General features: G+C 51.0%; 4 protein-coding genes across 4 annotated transcripts; 2 read left to right on the forward strand and 2 right to left on the reverse strand.

The window, feature by feature from the left end:
• Positions 1 to 946: 946 nt before the first annotated feature.
• V8C40DRAFT_265338 (NADHX epimerase) lies at positions 947 to 2,297 on the reverse strand (the record flags this gene model as incomplete). The annotated part of the gene is made up of 7 exons (XM_083219644.1): positions 947 to 1,049; positions 1,120 to 1,348; positions 1,408 to 1,504; positions 1,828 to 1,922; positions 1,983 to 2,048; positions 2,120 to 2,228; positions 2,286 to 2,297. The coding sequence occupies 7 exons, from the start codon at positions 2,295 to 2,297 to the stop codon at positions 947 to 949; spliced, it is 711 nt and encodes a 236-aa protein (XP_083073508.1).
• Positions 2,298 to 2,554: 257 nt separating this feature from the next.
• V8C40DRAFT_243722 (mitochondrial 37S ribosomal protein bS16m) lies at positions 2,555 to 3,477 on the forward strand. The gene is made up of 2 exons (XM_083215498.1): positions 2,555 to 2,713; positions 2,810 to 3,477. The coding sequence occupies exons 1-2, from the start codon at positions 2,637 to 2,639 to the stop codon at positions 3,075 to 3,077; spliced, it is 345 nt and encodes a 114-aa protein (XP_083073509.1). The 5' UTR covers positions 2,555 to 2,636; the 3' UTR covers positions 3,078 to 3,477.
• A 60-nt stretch (positions 3,478 to 3,537) lies between these two features.
• Positions 3,538 to 5,999, reverse strand: V8C40DRAFT_243724 (aspartate/glutamate transporter). The gene is made up of 5 exons (XM_083215499.1): positions 5,625 to 5,999; positions 5,462 to 5,541; positions 4,821 to 5,401; positions 4,606 to 4,765; positions 3,538 to 4,541 (listed from the first exon to the last, which is right to left on the reverse strand). The coding sequence occupies exons 1-5, from the start codon at positions 5,687 to 5,689 to the stop codon at positions 3,859 to 3,861; spliced, it is 1,569 nt and encodes a 522-aa protein (XP_083073510.1). The 5' UTR covers positions 5,690 to 5,999; the 3' UTR covers positions 3,538 to 3,858.
• An 859-nt stretch (positions 6,000 to 6,858) lies between these two features.
• On the forward strand, positions 6,859 to 8,227 carry V8C40DRAFT_243726 (uncharacterized protein). Its single transcript, XM_083215500.1, has 2 exons — positions 6,859 to 7,225; positions 7,299 to 8,227. The coding sequence occupies exons 1-2, from the start codon at positions 7,000 to 7,002 to the stop codon at positions 7,703 to 7,705; spliced, it is 633 nt and encodes a 210-aa protein (XP_083073511.1). The 5' UTR covers positions 6,859 to 6,999; the 3' UTR covers positions 7,706 to 8,227.
• The last annotated feature ends 2,842 nt before the right edge of the window (positions 8,228 to 11,069 follow it).

Here is an 11,069-nt window from a genome sequence, read left to right on the forward strand (position 1 = left end):
GTTTTGTAAGCGCGGCCTGCTGCCTCAGCCTATCACATTTAGCGGGAGCATTTGCTCCGGAGCTTTCTGTTGCTGTGCCCAATTCGCATCGGATCACACATTGCTCAAGCCAGTACAAAGAAATGCGGTGGTGCACGCGATTTTATCTGTCAAAATGGCTCTTCTTCGCTGTTACAATTGCCTGTCTCACACAGGCCAATTGTGTGCCATCTGGCAGTAAATCCCTGAAGCAGCCACCGAAAGTAGGCCGCTACAAACCCGCCTGTCCACTCCCCCCCAGTCCGCTGTGGCTAGGAACTGGGCAGTGGCAACGGTTGGTAGCTGTCTCCATTCGGATAGGAGCCTCCCTCCTGCCTGAAGCCACATCTTGTGTTGTTGATCTTCCTTAATACTTCAGGTCCAGCCACCTTCTTGGGGAGGCTGTTTGCTCGATAGCAGGTTCGGCTTCGAGCTGTATTCGCGGTAATACATCTTGCCACTATCGTCGGGCACTTTCAGAAGCAAAGATCCAGGATCGTCTCTCTCATGTTGTCATCACAAGGACGTCGTCGCCCTACCCCTGACCACCTTTGGATCTCCGTCGTCAAGAGTGCTTGACGGGCTATTCTACTCCAGATAAATGTGCACGGCGCATATGGCTGAATGCCCAGTTTGCGGGAAAGAATACCTCGTCTTTGTTGCTCTTTGTCCGGATTCCCGGCCGCCTTCAAGCAACTGCCCTCAGGGGGTAACGATCATATACGATGAAATGCGTGAAGGCGCATGTCCGAGTCCCGTTTGTCCAAACAGCCTAAGAGGCGGCTGTCAAGTAATGTAACGACTATCAACCACAATTACAAACAGGGAGAGACTGCCAGGTGCAGCCGAAACAAAACAGGATACAGAAAGCCACGCCAAGGACGGCACACACGGAACGCTTTGGAATTTGACTAACCCCTGGATAAAATCAGAGCTTCTGCTCGGACGGCCCTATCTCGACAATTTGGTCAATACCTTGGTAGGGGGGAACGTCGAAGTTATATTTTTTGGCAATGGATGGAGACACAAATCTGTCACACTTCTCGTCAGTTGGCCGGCTTTTGACGAAGATGGTTCACGCATGAAGCAGGAGGTACGTACCGTCCGCCAACAAAATGCCGGCCAGTAAAATGATTGACCAATGGTTTAGGGGCTGTGAGGCTGACAAGAGCTGTGGGCATAAAAGAGCTACCTAATCCCGTCTTAGGAGGGCCGTTTTCGATATCCCACGACGACGGTGCATCCACTGAGGTGACGGGTATTTTGGTCTCCTGGAGAGACTTGATTACATCCGGAAATGGCTCCCGAACTTCGCCTGAAAAGCTAAAGCCTAGAGCAAGCGTCAGTCATCGAGAAACTTGTTGGATGAGCGAGGTACGAGGCACAAACCAAATATCGCATCCACTATATGGTCTGTCGATTTCATGGCGGTTGGGAAATCATCAACGAACGGAACGTCGAGATCTTCGAGTTGTTTGGCCAGTCGCTACGAGCCATGGTTAAAAAAAGAAATCCTCCAGACATTCAGAGAGGGACTTCTAGGAGTTGAAATTTTCAGAGAGAGGGGGAACAGAGAGAGATGAATCAGGGCGGAGGACAAGTGAACCATCGACAATTTTTGGTTGACGACACATTTCGAATATCAAAAAGAAAGCATTCTCCAGCAATGTCTCTTTCTTGTGAACCCAAAGAAGATGCCCAGAAGCACAAGTTGATGAGAAAAATAAATATCGAAAATCGCTTGTCCTCGCATATTCCCCGGTTTACAAGTGTGGCCGATGCTGAGAAAAACTGAGAACGTCGACTCACCTGATAAAGTTCATTCTTGCTTCTCTTGGGGTAAAAGATTGTTGGCCTGTAACCATAGTAGAATAGATGCCGCGCGGCAACAAGGCCATCTCCGCCTAGGGATTGTGGTCAGATACTTGCAGTCTGGAAGAACAGGATATAGGCGTGGGAATTACCATTATTTCCAGGCCCACAGGCCACAAGGATTCTTGGGCCTTTCTCCAAGGGCTGGACACGATAGACTAGCGACGGCCTCTTAGTATCGGGCAGTCAATTCTATAGCCTCCCACCAGGTGAGGGTGAGTATGCTGACCTGCTTGTGACACTGCCAGCCCGGCAAGCTCCATGAGTTGGTCAATAGAAAAGGCGCCAGTGCTCATAAGCTCTTGGTCCAGAGCCGCTGCAGCCTTTGCGCCGAGAGTCTGCACAACAAGGTTAGCGCTGTAAGATTCAGCCACAAGACGGAGTGTGAGAAGTACCTTAATAGCCATTGTGAGTTGTGCAGAAGAGAATGCCGAGATGTTCTCCAAAGTGTAGAGTTTGAACCAGAAGTCAATTGAGGATGCGAATAAGGACAAAAACCTGCGTCCAGGATGTCATGATGTCGTTGGAGATTAGCGACTGCCGTTTATAACACCGGCGTGATGTCAGCGGTCCTAAGTCCTGCTCCACTGCCTCTGATTGGCAGGGACGGCGAAACTGCAGCTCCGGTCCAAAATATTCTAGCCAAGTCCAAAACACCACTACCGACCAATCTTTCGAGGCCAATCGCATTTTACCAGACTTCGCTCTCCTCCATTTGCGCCGAACCTCCAGCCTCGCCATACGCCATGGTCGTTAAAATCCGTCTCGCCCGATTTGGGCGCCGAAACTCTCCTTTCTACAACATCGTCGTAGCTCATGCTCGGTGCGTACGCAGCCAATTGAATTGGAAAAAACCCCCACCTTGCGTGCATCAGCTCATGTCCGCAATTGACTGACACTTCTTCTTTAAATCCTGTAGCACTGCGCGCAACTCTCGTCCCCTCGAAGTCATTGGCACATATGACCCTATCCCGAAGCCCGATCCCTATGACAACTCTGGCAAACTGCACAAGGATATTAAGCTTGACTCTCAGCGCGCACGGTACTGGATTGGTGTCGGCGCTCAGCCCACCGACACGGCATGGCGACTACTGTCCATGGTTGGCATCTTGCCAAAGAGGAACTTTGCTCCAAAGGCGGACGAGTCCAAGGGTAGCGTCAACGCGGGCGATGTGAGGATTCGATGAAGGATTTGTGAGGGGCAGAGGAAGATGTGAAAATTGGAGTGAAGATGATTGTATGATATGTGTTTTGGGCATTTCAACGGCGTTGGTATGGTTTTGATATAGAGGGGCGAATACCACAAAAAGCTTGTTTCAGTTATATGAAGCTGGCTCAAATCTCATCTGGCTTGAAAATGGAAGTGGCATGTGCGCGTATTTAGCCTGTTCCATGCAGCATGTCAAGGAATCTGCCTGAGTACTTTACGACAACCAGGTGTGATATAGTACAGTGTCTACTCCTGGGCATACGGCTATCATGCGTGATTTGACCGATTCAGACGCACCTCATGCATCATCCCCATGGCCGATCGAACTTCCAAAAAGTCATCATAGATGTTGGCAGTTGTAATTTTCTTTATATACCACGCTACTACTAGTAATCGTATCATTCTAAGGATATCCATCTCCCTCCCTCCCTCCCTCTCTTTATTGATTCATGCCACGGCATATTTTCACACTCCGCGGAGACGGATAGCGCTTTGGTATCATGAACTCCGTGCCTCACAAAGGGGTGACTATACAACTCGCTGTCAAACGGCATCTCTCGTCATCAGTATACCCACGTTTCCAAAAAAAGAAAAAAAGGAAAGAAATCAACGCCATAAATCGCCTTTGTCTAAACTCCAGGCATGTCAACAAATTCTGTGGTATGATTTGTAAGATCAAAGAAACACCTCTTCAAAAAGAAAGACTGAGTGGCACTCTTTGTGCTTCGGCAAAACGACATCAATCCGTCAAATGATGTTTAGTGGGCAGCCGTAATGAAGAAAATGTTCATGACCAAGCAAACCACCATCACGACCATACCGTATATCGCTAGGGCCAGAGCCATCTTTCGTAAAAGACCGTTATCGACATGCTCCAGATCCCATCGCCATTTTCGACGCCAGCGCAAGGCGGTTCCGCTCCGACCGCTAGCGGCACTGGCTGTACTGCGAATGCTGTGGGTGCTCTGGGCAAGCGCCCCAGTGTCCTCGACATCAGAATCGTCAGAGCCATCGATGTCGTCGTCCTCTTTGGCCAGGCGCTGATGGTGGACGCTTTCGGGATCGCTGATTTTGTAATAGAACAGGCCAGGTAGAATAAAGCTAATGGATGTAGATCCCGTGCTCCCAACGAAGGCAAGAACACGATCAAGGCTGCTAACTGAGAGAGCGGTGATGTAAGCTAGAGTGAGAATGATCGTAGTAAGGAGGGCAAATCTGAGATCGGACATTGGCGCAGTGCTGCCGTGGTCTCCACGTTGAGCCGGTGCTGAGTTCAGTAGGGGGGAACCAGCACGGCCACCACTTGAGTTGCCCCTATTGGGTCGCCAGTTGAAGACAGCATCAAGAGAGGCACGGCAAGGATGGACCTGTAGAGGAATGGAAAACAGGACGAGCACAACGATAGCTGCCTTGCCAATTGTAGAGGCGACTCCGGTGGGGTCTAAAGGGCATCATGTTAGTACGGGGCGTTCATTATATGTTTTTATGATCCGGGAGATTCTTACACATAGACACAATGTTTCCAACAATGGCATTACCAAAAGTGATGTACCCGGTAATGGCCACCAAGACATAGATAGATGCCGCGGACCCAATGCTAGACCCAACAACTCGCACAATGCTGGGTGGGGAGTTGTCCTTGATTTCGTTGATGATGGAGAACATCTAAGAAGAGTTAGCCATTCGACCAGTAGTCGGAAAAGAGAATGAGAGAACGTACGTTCTGGTGGCAAGTGTAAGCGAAAACAACCACCGGCAGTGCGCTGAGGGTCTCGACGGCTCCAGCCCATTGGATGACTCGAATGTTGCTTGGATCGGCATGAGGGTCGACGGAGAAGTGGTAGATGACAAGGATTATGAGATACCCAATAGATACCAAAGCAACGATGCTGGTATACTTGAGTGAGTCGAGTCGCTTCAAAAAGCTCAGAGGAATAACCAGGAGCATAAAAGCAGTAATCCAAAAATGTCGGTCTACCAAATAGGGAATTCTGTCTGCGTTGCTGTTGAAGCCCAAGGCAACTCCAGGCATCAGATCGCCGATGATGATCATGTATGACACTCCAACACCGAAGCATTTAATAGCGATAGCCGCGTCAAAGATGACGGACGCATTCGGGTATGTCATCTGGGACAGGGCGAAAAAGGACGACGTTCCGCGGTCGAGATAACGTGCGCATCGGGACTGGAGGTAGAGGCCAAACGCGGAGGTGAATCCAGACCAGAGGATAAGAAGAGTTCCCAGCATAATTCCCATGTGCGATAAAACTGAGGGCATGGCAAGCGTGCCGGCTCCAACAACTACGCAACCAGATTAGTAGGGTTTCGACGGTGTAGAAATCGAAGGTAGGGGTCGCGAACTTGTATTCAGCAGGTTGACGATGCTACTAAACATAGAGGCCTGCCCGCCATGGCCGTCTTTACCGGCTCGGCGTCGCGATCTATAGCCCGGAAAAGAGAAGTCAGTCGATCAGTCGTCACTCCAATGCGAGCAGCCAAAGTCCTCAGAATCGCTTGGACTCACCTCGACATGCTGCTGGAGCCCCCAGGAGAGGCTACCCTATCTGAGATGGATTGGTAGTTCGTCATAGCCGGTCCCAATACGGCTTGCTCAGCGGGCAGACGCGCCGCCCAACGATCCTAGTGTCGCAACCCTCTGGCTGGTACTCAGCCGGAAGTTGGTCGAGTGACCAGCTGTCGGTGCCAATCTCCGGGGATCGCAGATGGTAGCCGTCGTGAGACACTCAAATAGAGACGATCTGAAAGGTGGCGATGCGTGTCTGCGGTAATAGCGAGCGTCGGAGGGATGATGGCGAACGAGCGGCGGCTGGCTGCCAGATGAGGTGAGGTTGAAGATTGTGATGACCGCTGCCAAATTGCCCTGGCCGGGGGGGTTTCTTACTAGCCGGCGCCCTACAGAAAGCGCTGCGCTGGCCTGGCGTCTCCGACAGTGACTGCATTTCACAGCGGGGGGGCGTCTCCGGACCCAAACGGCCGGCATCCGCAACCAATCACGAGGCATGGAGCACATGGCCACATCTTATCGCGATTACGCCACTCCGTATTCTTTCCGATGCATCTACCACCGAAAACAACAGACAGTGAAAGTCAAATGTTCACAGTATTTGTATTTTATTTGCATTGTCCTTGTTCCATGGCCTCGTATTGATGGCCTTGTCTATGCTGTGCTTTGTGTTACAAGCGAGACTTTTCCGCTAAGGGACCCGTCCAGGCACGGATGCAACTGTACTCAGCTCCAGCACTGTGGTTGGTTGGCTCAAAGCCACCGATTCGGCACGCAACGCATTGATGGGACGGATACAGCAGCGGTGCCTGATGGATGTTTTGCAGACAGGCTGCTCTGCGGCGATCCATACCCTCTACGTCGTAGTATTTGTTTCAATGAAGCACTTTGCACACGTTAGCCCACCAATTTGATGTGGTAGTCTCCCAGCAGAAACAGGGCGTCTAAGAGGCACGTGTCCGTGCTGTGATACAACTGCGGCTTGGCGATATCTCAGGTAGATGTGTTACCTAGAAGCCTTCATGGCTTAGAGAATTTCCGTAATTTTACAATGATTCTGATTAATACTGTGGCAGCCTCATTTACGTATTAATTACCTAGGTAGTGAATAGCTTATGCTGCAGTAGATGTGCTTGTCATTGATACCGCCACTAACACTCGAGAGCTTGCAGCAGGCGCACTCAAAAATCCAACGAATCACAACACACTACGCTAGCCCACCAACGCAGATGGAGCTTCACTCCGACAGCTACTCCAAAGCGTCATAGTGCAACCAAGCTTCACCTTCTTCACTCAATCGCAACGCGCAAACCACAGAGCAAACACGCTCATTTGTCGCCTTTAGCTCACAGGCCGCTGCCTGCCAATACGCAAAATGTCGGTGGAAATGGACGATCCCCTCGACAAAACGACTCTCGCGACCATCTCTCTACTCGAATCGCGACTCCTACGAATCGAGCATCTCCTCTACGGCACCACCGCCTCGCCCTTTTCAAGCCAGACACAGCATGACGCTGCCCTTGCAAAGATGGACGGTTTAGAACGGCGATTCAGCAGAATGATTTCTCAAATACGCGTCTATGCAGAGCTTCTGAAGATCTGTTAGTACAGCCCAGTCCACCGAAACACCCCTCTCTTGCATGGGACGTTTTCTAACCCCTTTGGCGTGTTTAGACAAGTCAAACCCAGATCTCTTCCACGCTCCTCCTCCCACTCAACCTCCCTCTCAGCTCGACTCAGAGGCCGTCCAGTCCATCGTCCTCTCCGCCGCCTCGTCGTTCCCCGCTACGCTCTCCGCCCTCACCGCCGTAAAGGACATCCCCATCCCTGAGTCCTCTGCTAGTGCGAATTTGATCTCGCTCACGCAGCGCATGAAGGCAATTGAGGCTACGCAAATCGCGCAAGCTGCCGAGATTTCTGGTCTTCGAAGTAGGAGCGAGGCGCTTGTACGATCGTGGTACGAAAACGGCGCAGTTGTGAACTCTCAGGTATTGGCGCACACCGAGGGCAAGATCCAGAGGGTGGAGCGTGAAGTGAGAAGAAGAGAGCGAATCATTGAAGAGGAGAAGCAAGAAGAATGAGTTGGGTATGCCAGCGGGCTGCATATGATTCAACTCTGGACATCCGAGTCACCATCCTCTGAATGAGGGGGAATTTCCAAGTTGGCCATCCAACTACGAACTGTTTTTTACAGCGAGATTTTGCTCCATGAAGGTATTCAGTGGCATGACGACAAAGAACGTCACTGATCACCGAACCAAGTTTCGCATTGGCCCAGTCATGGTGCCAGAAGTAGGCGGAAAACACTCTTCCCGGCTGTTGAGCGACCAGGTGATGCAGTTGAGTGTTAGCTGAGGAGATAATCAAACGGACCTAGACGCATGGTGACAAGATGAGCATGAGCTATGACGCTTGGAATGAAGAGAAACGCATTATGAGAGAAAGATACCCCATGTTAGATTAGAGGCTACCGTTTCCCCCGGTTTCAAAGTATCCTGAAGCCGACGTTGAGGAGATTTTGGCTAGATTATACAAGTCAAAGAATATCAATTCTCCGCTTACGAGACCTATCTTGAAAAAGCAGATGGTCCAATGGAATCACCCCGATTGTATGCCAGCAGTCGTCATAGAGAGTAAATGTCCTGGTAAGTTCAAACTCGTGACGCTTCAACCTCCGGATCCTTGGTCCCCGCGTTTCAGCAACTCCGATGGATCAAAAAATGACACCGATGGCGCCACGCCTATTCCCATCTTTATCTCCATCTCCATCCAGTATGAGTGGACTCTATAGGGAACATGCTTTACGGAACGGCAACTCTCAGCCGGATCAAACTTTCCACCCATGCCCTGTTCGAAGGTCTCGTGAGAACACCCTCATATTCGGCCTTCATGTAACAACTATCACAGGCTAAGGTAGTCAATCACAAGACCCAAAACCGCCATTCAGCCCAGCAAAAAAGCTGTCACTGCCGGCCCTCCGTGGCGTCTTGGTTTTCGAGCCCATTCAACTCCCGGGAATGCCATTGTCAAAAGGAACATTTTCTGGGAAACCCCCCACCTACACGTGCTGGACAGCAGCCAATGGCCGGACAGCAGCCAATGAACCGGCAGCGCGGTACGTACCCTCGGGTCCCGCTGGGCTGGTGCCAGGCTAAAAGAGGCCGCCAAATGGATCAAAACCGGGCCTAGTCAGGGGTTTGATGGGGACTGGCGAGTTTCAATTTCAATGTCACAGGTTTTAGAGCCCTTGAGTACTGTAGCCTTCTGGAGGAGAGAGTTTGAGAGTTGAAAGTAATTTTTTTCTATTTTTCTTTTTCTTTTTGCTGCCGCCCTTTTTCTATTTTAGGTAGTATCAGTTCAACTCCGAAAGCAGCATCACTGCTGAGCAGAGAGTACTGCTGTATTCCAGCTACCAAACGGGTTCTACAGTCGACGTACTCGTATACTAACCATCAATAGCTTGATCGTCAAGGATGCCCTTGGCTGCTAATCTGCGAGATTACCCATCTAGATACTGTATCTACTGGGTTCTACTCGTACCCAGATCCTTGGTACCTGGGTATGACTGTATTGGTACACGAGGCGGTCCTTACACTTAGTATACTCTATACCTTTAAACGCTGAAGCAACAGCATCAAGAACATCTTGGTCTGCTTGTTTCAACACTTAGATATCTCGTAAGGACAAATGGCTCTTCCAACATCAAACCTGTAGGTATGCGATGCAGTCGAGATAGTGAGCTACGGCTTGCCGAAACCTGGAGCCACAGATCGACCTGCATCCAATACTCGTGCTGCTCCAGGCCAAGCGCCTGCAAACCGGAACACAAGCCGGACAAGACGGCAGCCTCGTGCAGATCTGCTCCGTAGTGCAGTTCCGTGACAGCACTGGAACATGTCCAGCGGAGGAAAGAGATGCAGATGCACGACATTCTCCGCGCGCATCAGGTCGAAAGACAAGTGGAGCGGCGCGAGAGCCACAATAGAGAGGCGCCAGTCAACTGGGTGCCATCAAGCAGGCTGCCGGCTTCACAAGTTTACATTATCTGTGTACAGGCGTCTACCGGTGTAGCTGAGGCTCAAATCCAAAGCACAGGCAGCTTCTGCTGTAGATACACCTACCATTCCGTATCTAACTGTAGCCGTAGATGTCCGTTCCCTCCAACAAGCCATTGGCCTCGCAGGCCATCAACGGGTTGCAAGGCCCATGTTAAGTGGGGGCAGTCGAAGCTTGAAACTCGTTGTGGAGGAGCGCATGATTCCCCTGCATTTTCCAAGGCCAGGGTCGCCACCCATCGTGAGCGTCTTAGTGCTGGCGCGAGACACGCCGCCGAATCTCAGACCGTCGCCATGGTCAGCGCCCGATTGGTGAAAAAGCACGGGAAAAGAAACGCAAGAAGGAAAAAAAAGAAAAGAAGGAAAATAATCACTGCGGGAAGAGCGGAAGAGGCTCGCTGACACCGCTCCATGATTACTCGTAACAGCGGTCCATTGCCTATACTAGCCGTTCACTTGGCACTTTTGCACAAACAGTCTGGTGTACGAGTATTCATACGTACCTCTTGCAGAAGACGTGCGCGAACCTCTCAAGCCCAATGATTGTCACGGCTTCTTCTTTTCCCGGCGTTTTCGCTGCGTGACATGCAAGGGCGGCGGAACCGAGTTGTGGCGGGGAAGCGAATGACGACAGACGCAGAGCAATGAAAAAATGAATCGTCACTTGAAAGCATCGTGGAGTGCATTCCTGGGAAAGGCCGCTTCCTCTACCATTCCTGTCCCGAATTTAATCCCGTGGCGGCGCAATCAGGAGGGCACCTGTGAGATGAGATGAGATGAGATCAGTGGTAAAAGATTGGATGTAAAAATATCGTTGAGATTAGCAAGAAGCGCTCGTGATTTCCATAGTGTCTTTGTGCAGCATCAATTGATGTGCATTCAATATTCATGATTGGATCAATTGGATCAGCTTTGTCGCAGTGAAAAAAGCCAAGTACGTGTGCTCAATGTACCAGCTCCGGCTTGTACTCGTACGTAACACCAAATAATACCTGCAGCGCCGTGCTCAGCCTCCGCCTTCCCGTCCATCGATCCCATTGATCAGTTCAGCCAGCCTGCATGCTTGAACCTTTCATTTCGCACAGCCGAGCCACTCGATACGACACCATCAACCGCATCCTGCAAAGCACTCAATGTCCACGTACTCCGTATATTACTGGCATTACTGTAAACCCTGCACTGCACCAATCGCCAGGCCCGGCCACATCCTATCCTGGCTGCGAATTGGAAGCGCTAGGGGCCACCGACTCCTCCCGCATCTTACAGGCACGAGGAGGTACATGCATGCCAGCTATCAATGCAAGTACAGTACCCGACCTCCACTGATTGCTGACCCAGCCCGAGCGAGCCTCAGCGCACAGGGCACAGGTACAGGCACAGGAACAGGCAC

The sequence above is a fragment of the Trichoderma camerunense genome, assembly GCF_050948025.1.
Source record: "Trichoderma camerunense strain CBS 138272 chromosome Unknown V8C40scaffold_8, whole genome shotgun sequence".
NCBI lineage: Eukaryota > Fungi > Ascomycota > Sordariomycetes > Hypocreales > Hypocreaceae > Trichoderma > Trichoderma camerunense.

Excerpts from the sequence above, each read along its gene's own strand:
- V8C40DRAFT_243722 (XM_083215498.1), top strand. The coding sequence starts at position 2,637 with ATGGTCGTTAAAATCCGTCTCGCCCGATTTGGGCGCCGAAACTCTCCT. Across the intron at positions 2,714-2,809 it reads ATCGTCGTAGCTCATGCTCG|CACTGCGCGCAACTCTCGTC; the intron begins GTGCGTACGCAG and ends TAAATCCTGTAG.
- V8C40DRAFT_243726 (XM_083215500.1), top strand. The coding sequence starts at position 7,000 with ATGTCGGTGGAAATGGACGATCCCCTCGACAAAACGACTCTCGCGACC. Across the intron at positions 7,226-7,298 it reads TGCAGAGCTTCTGAAGATCT|ACAAGTCAAACCCAGATCTC; the intron begins GTTAGTACAGCC and ends TGGCGTGTTTAG.
- V8C40DRAFT_243724 (XM_083215499.1), bottom strand. The coding sequence starts at position 5,689 with ATGACGAACTACCAATCCATCTCAGATAGGGTAGCCTCTCCTGGGGGC. Across the intron at positions 5,402-5,461 it reads CGTCAACCTGCTGAATACAA|TTGTTGGAGCCGGCACGCTT; the intron begins GTTCGCGACCCC and ends CTGGTTGCGTAG. Across the intron at positions 4,542-4,605 it reads TGGAAACATTGTGTCTATGT|ACCCCACCGGAGTCGCCTCT; the intron begins GTAAGAATCTCC and ends GATGCCCTTTAG.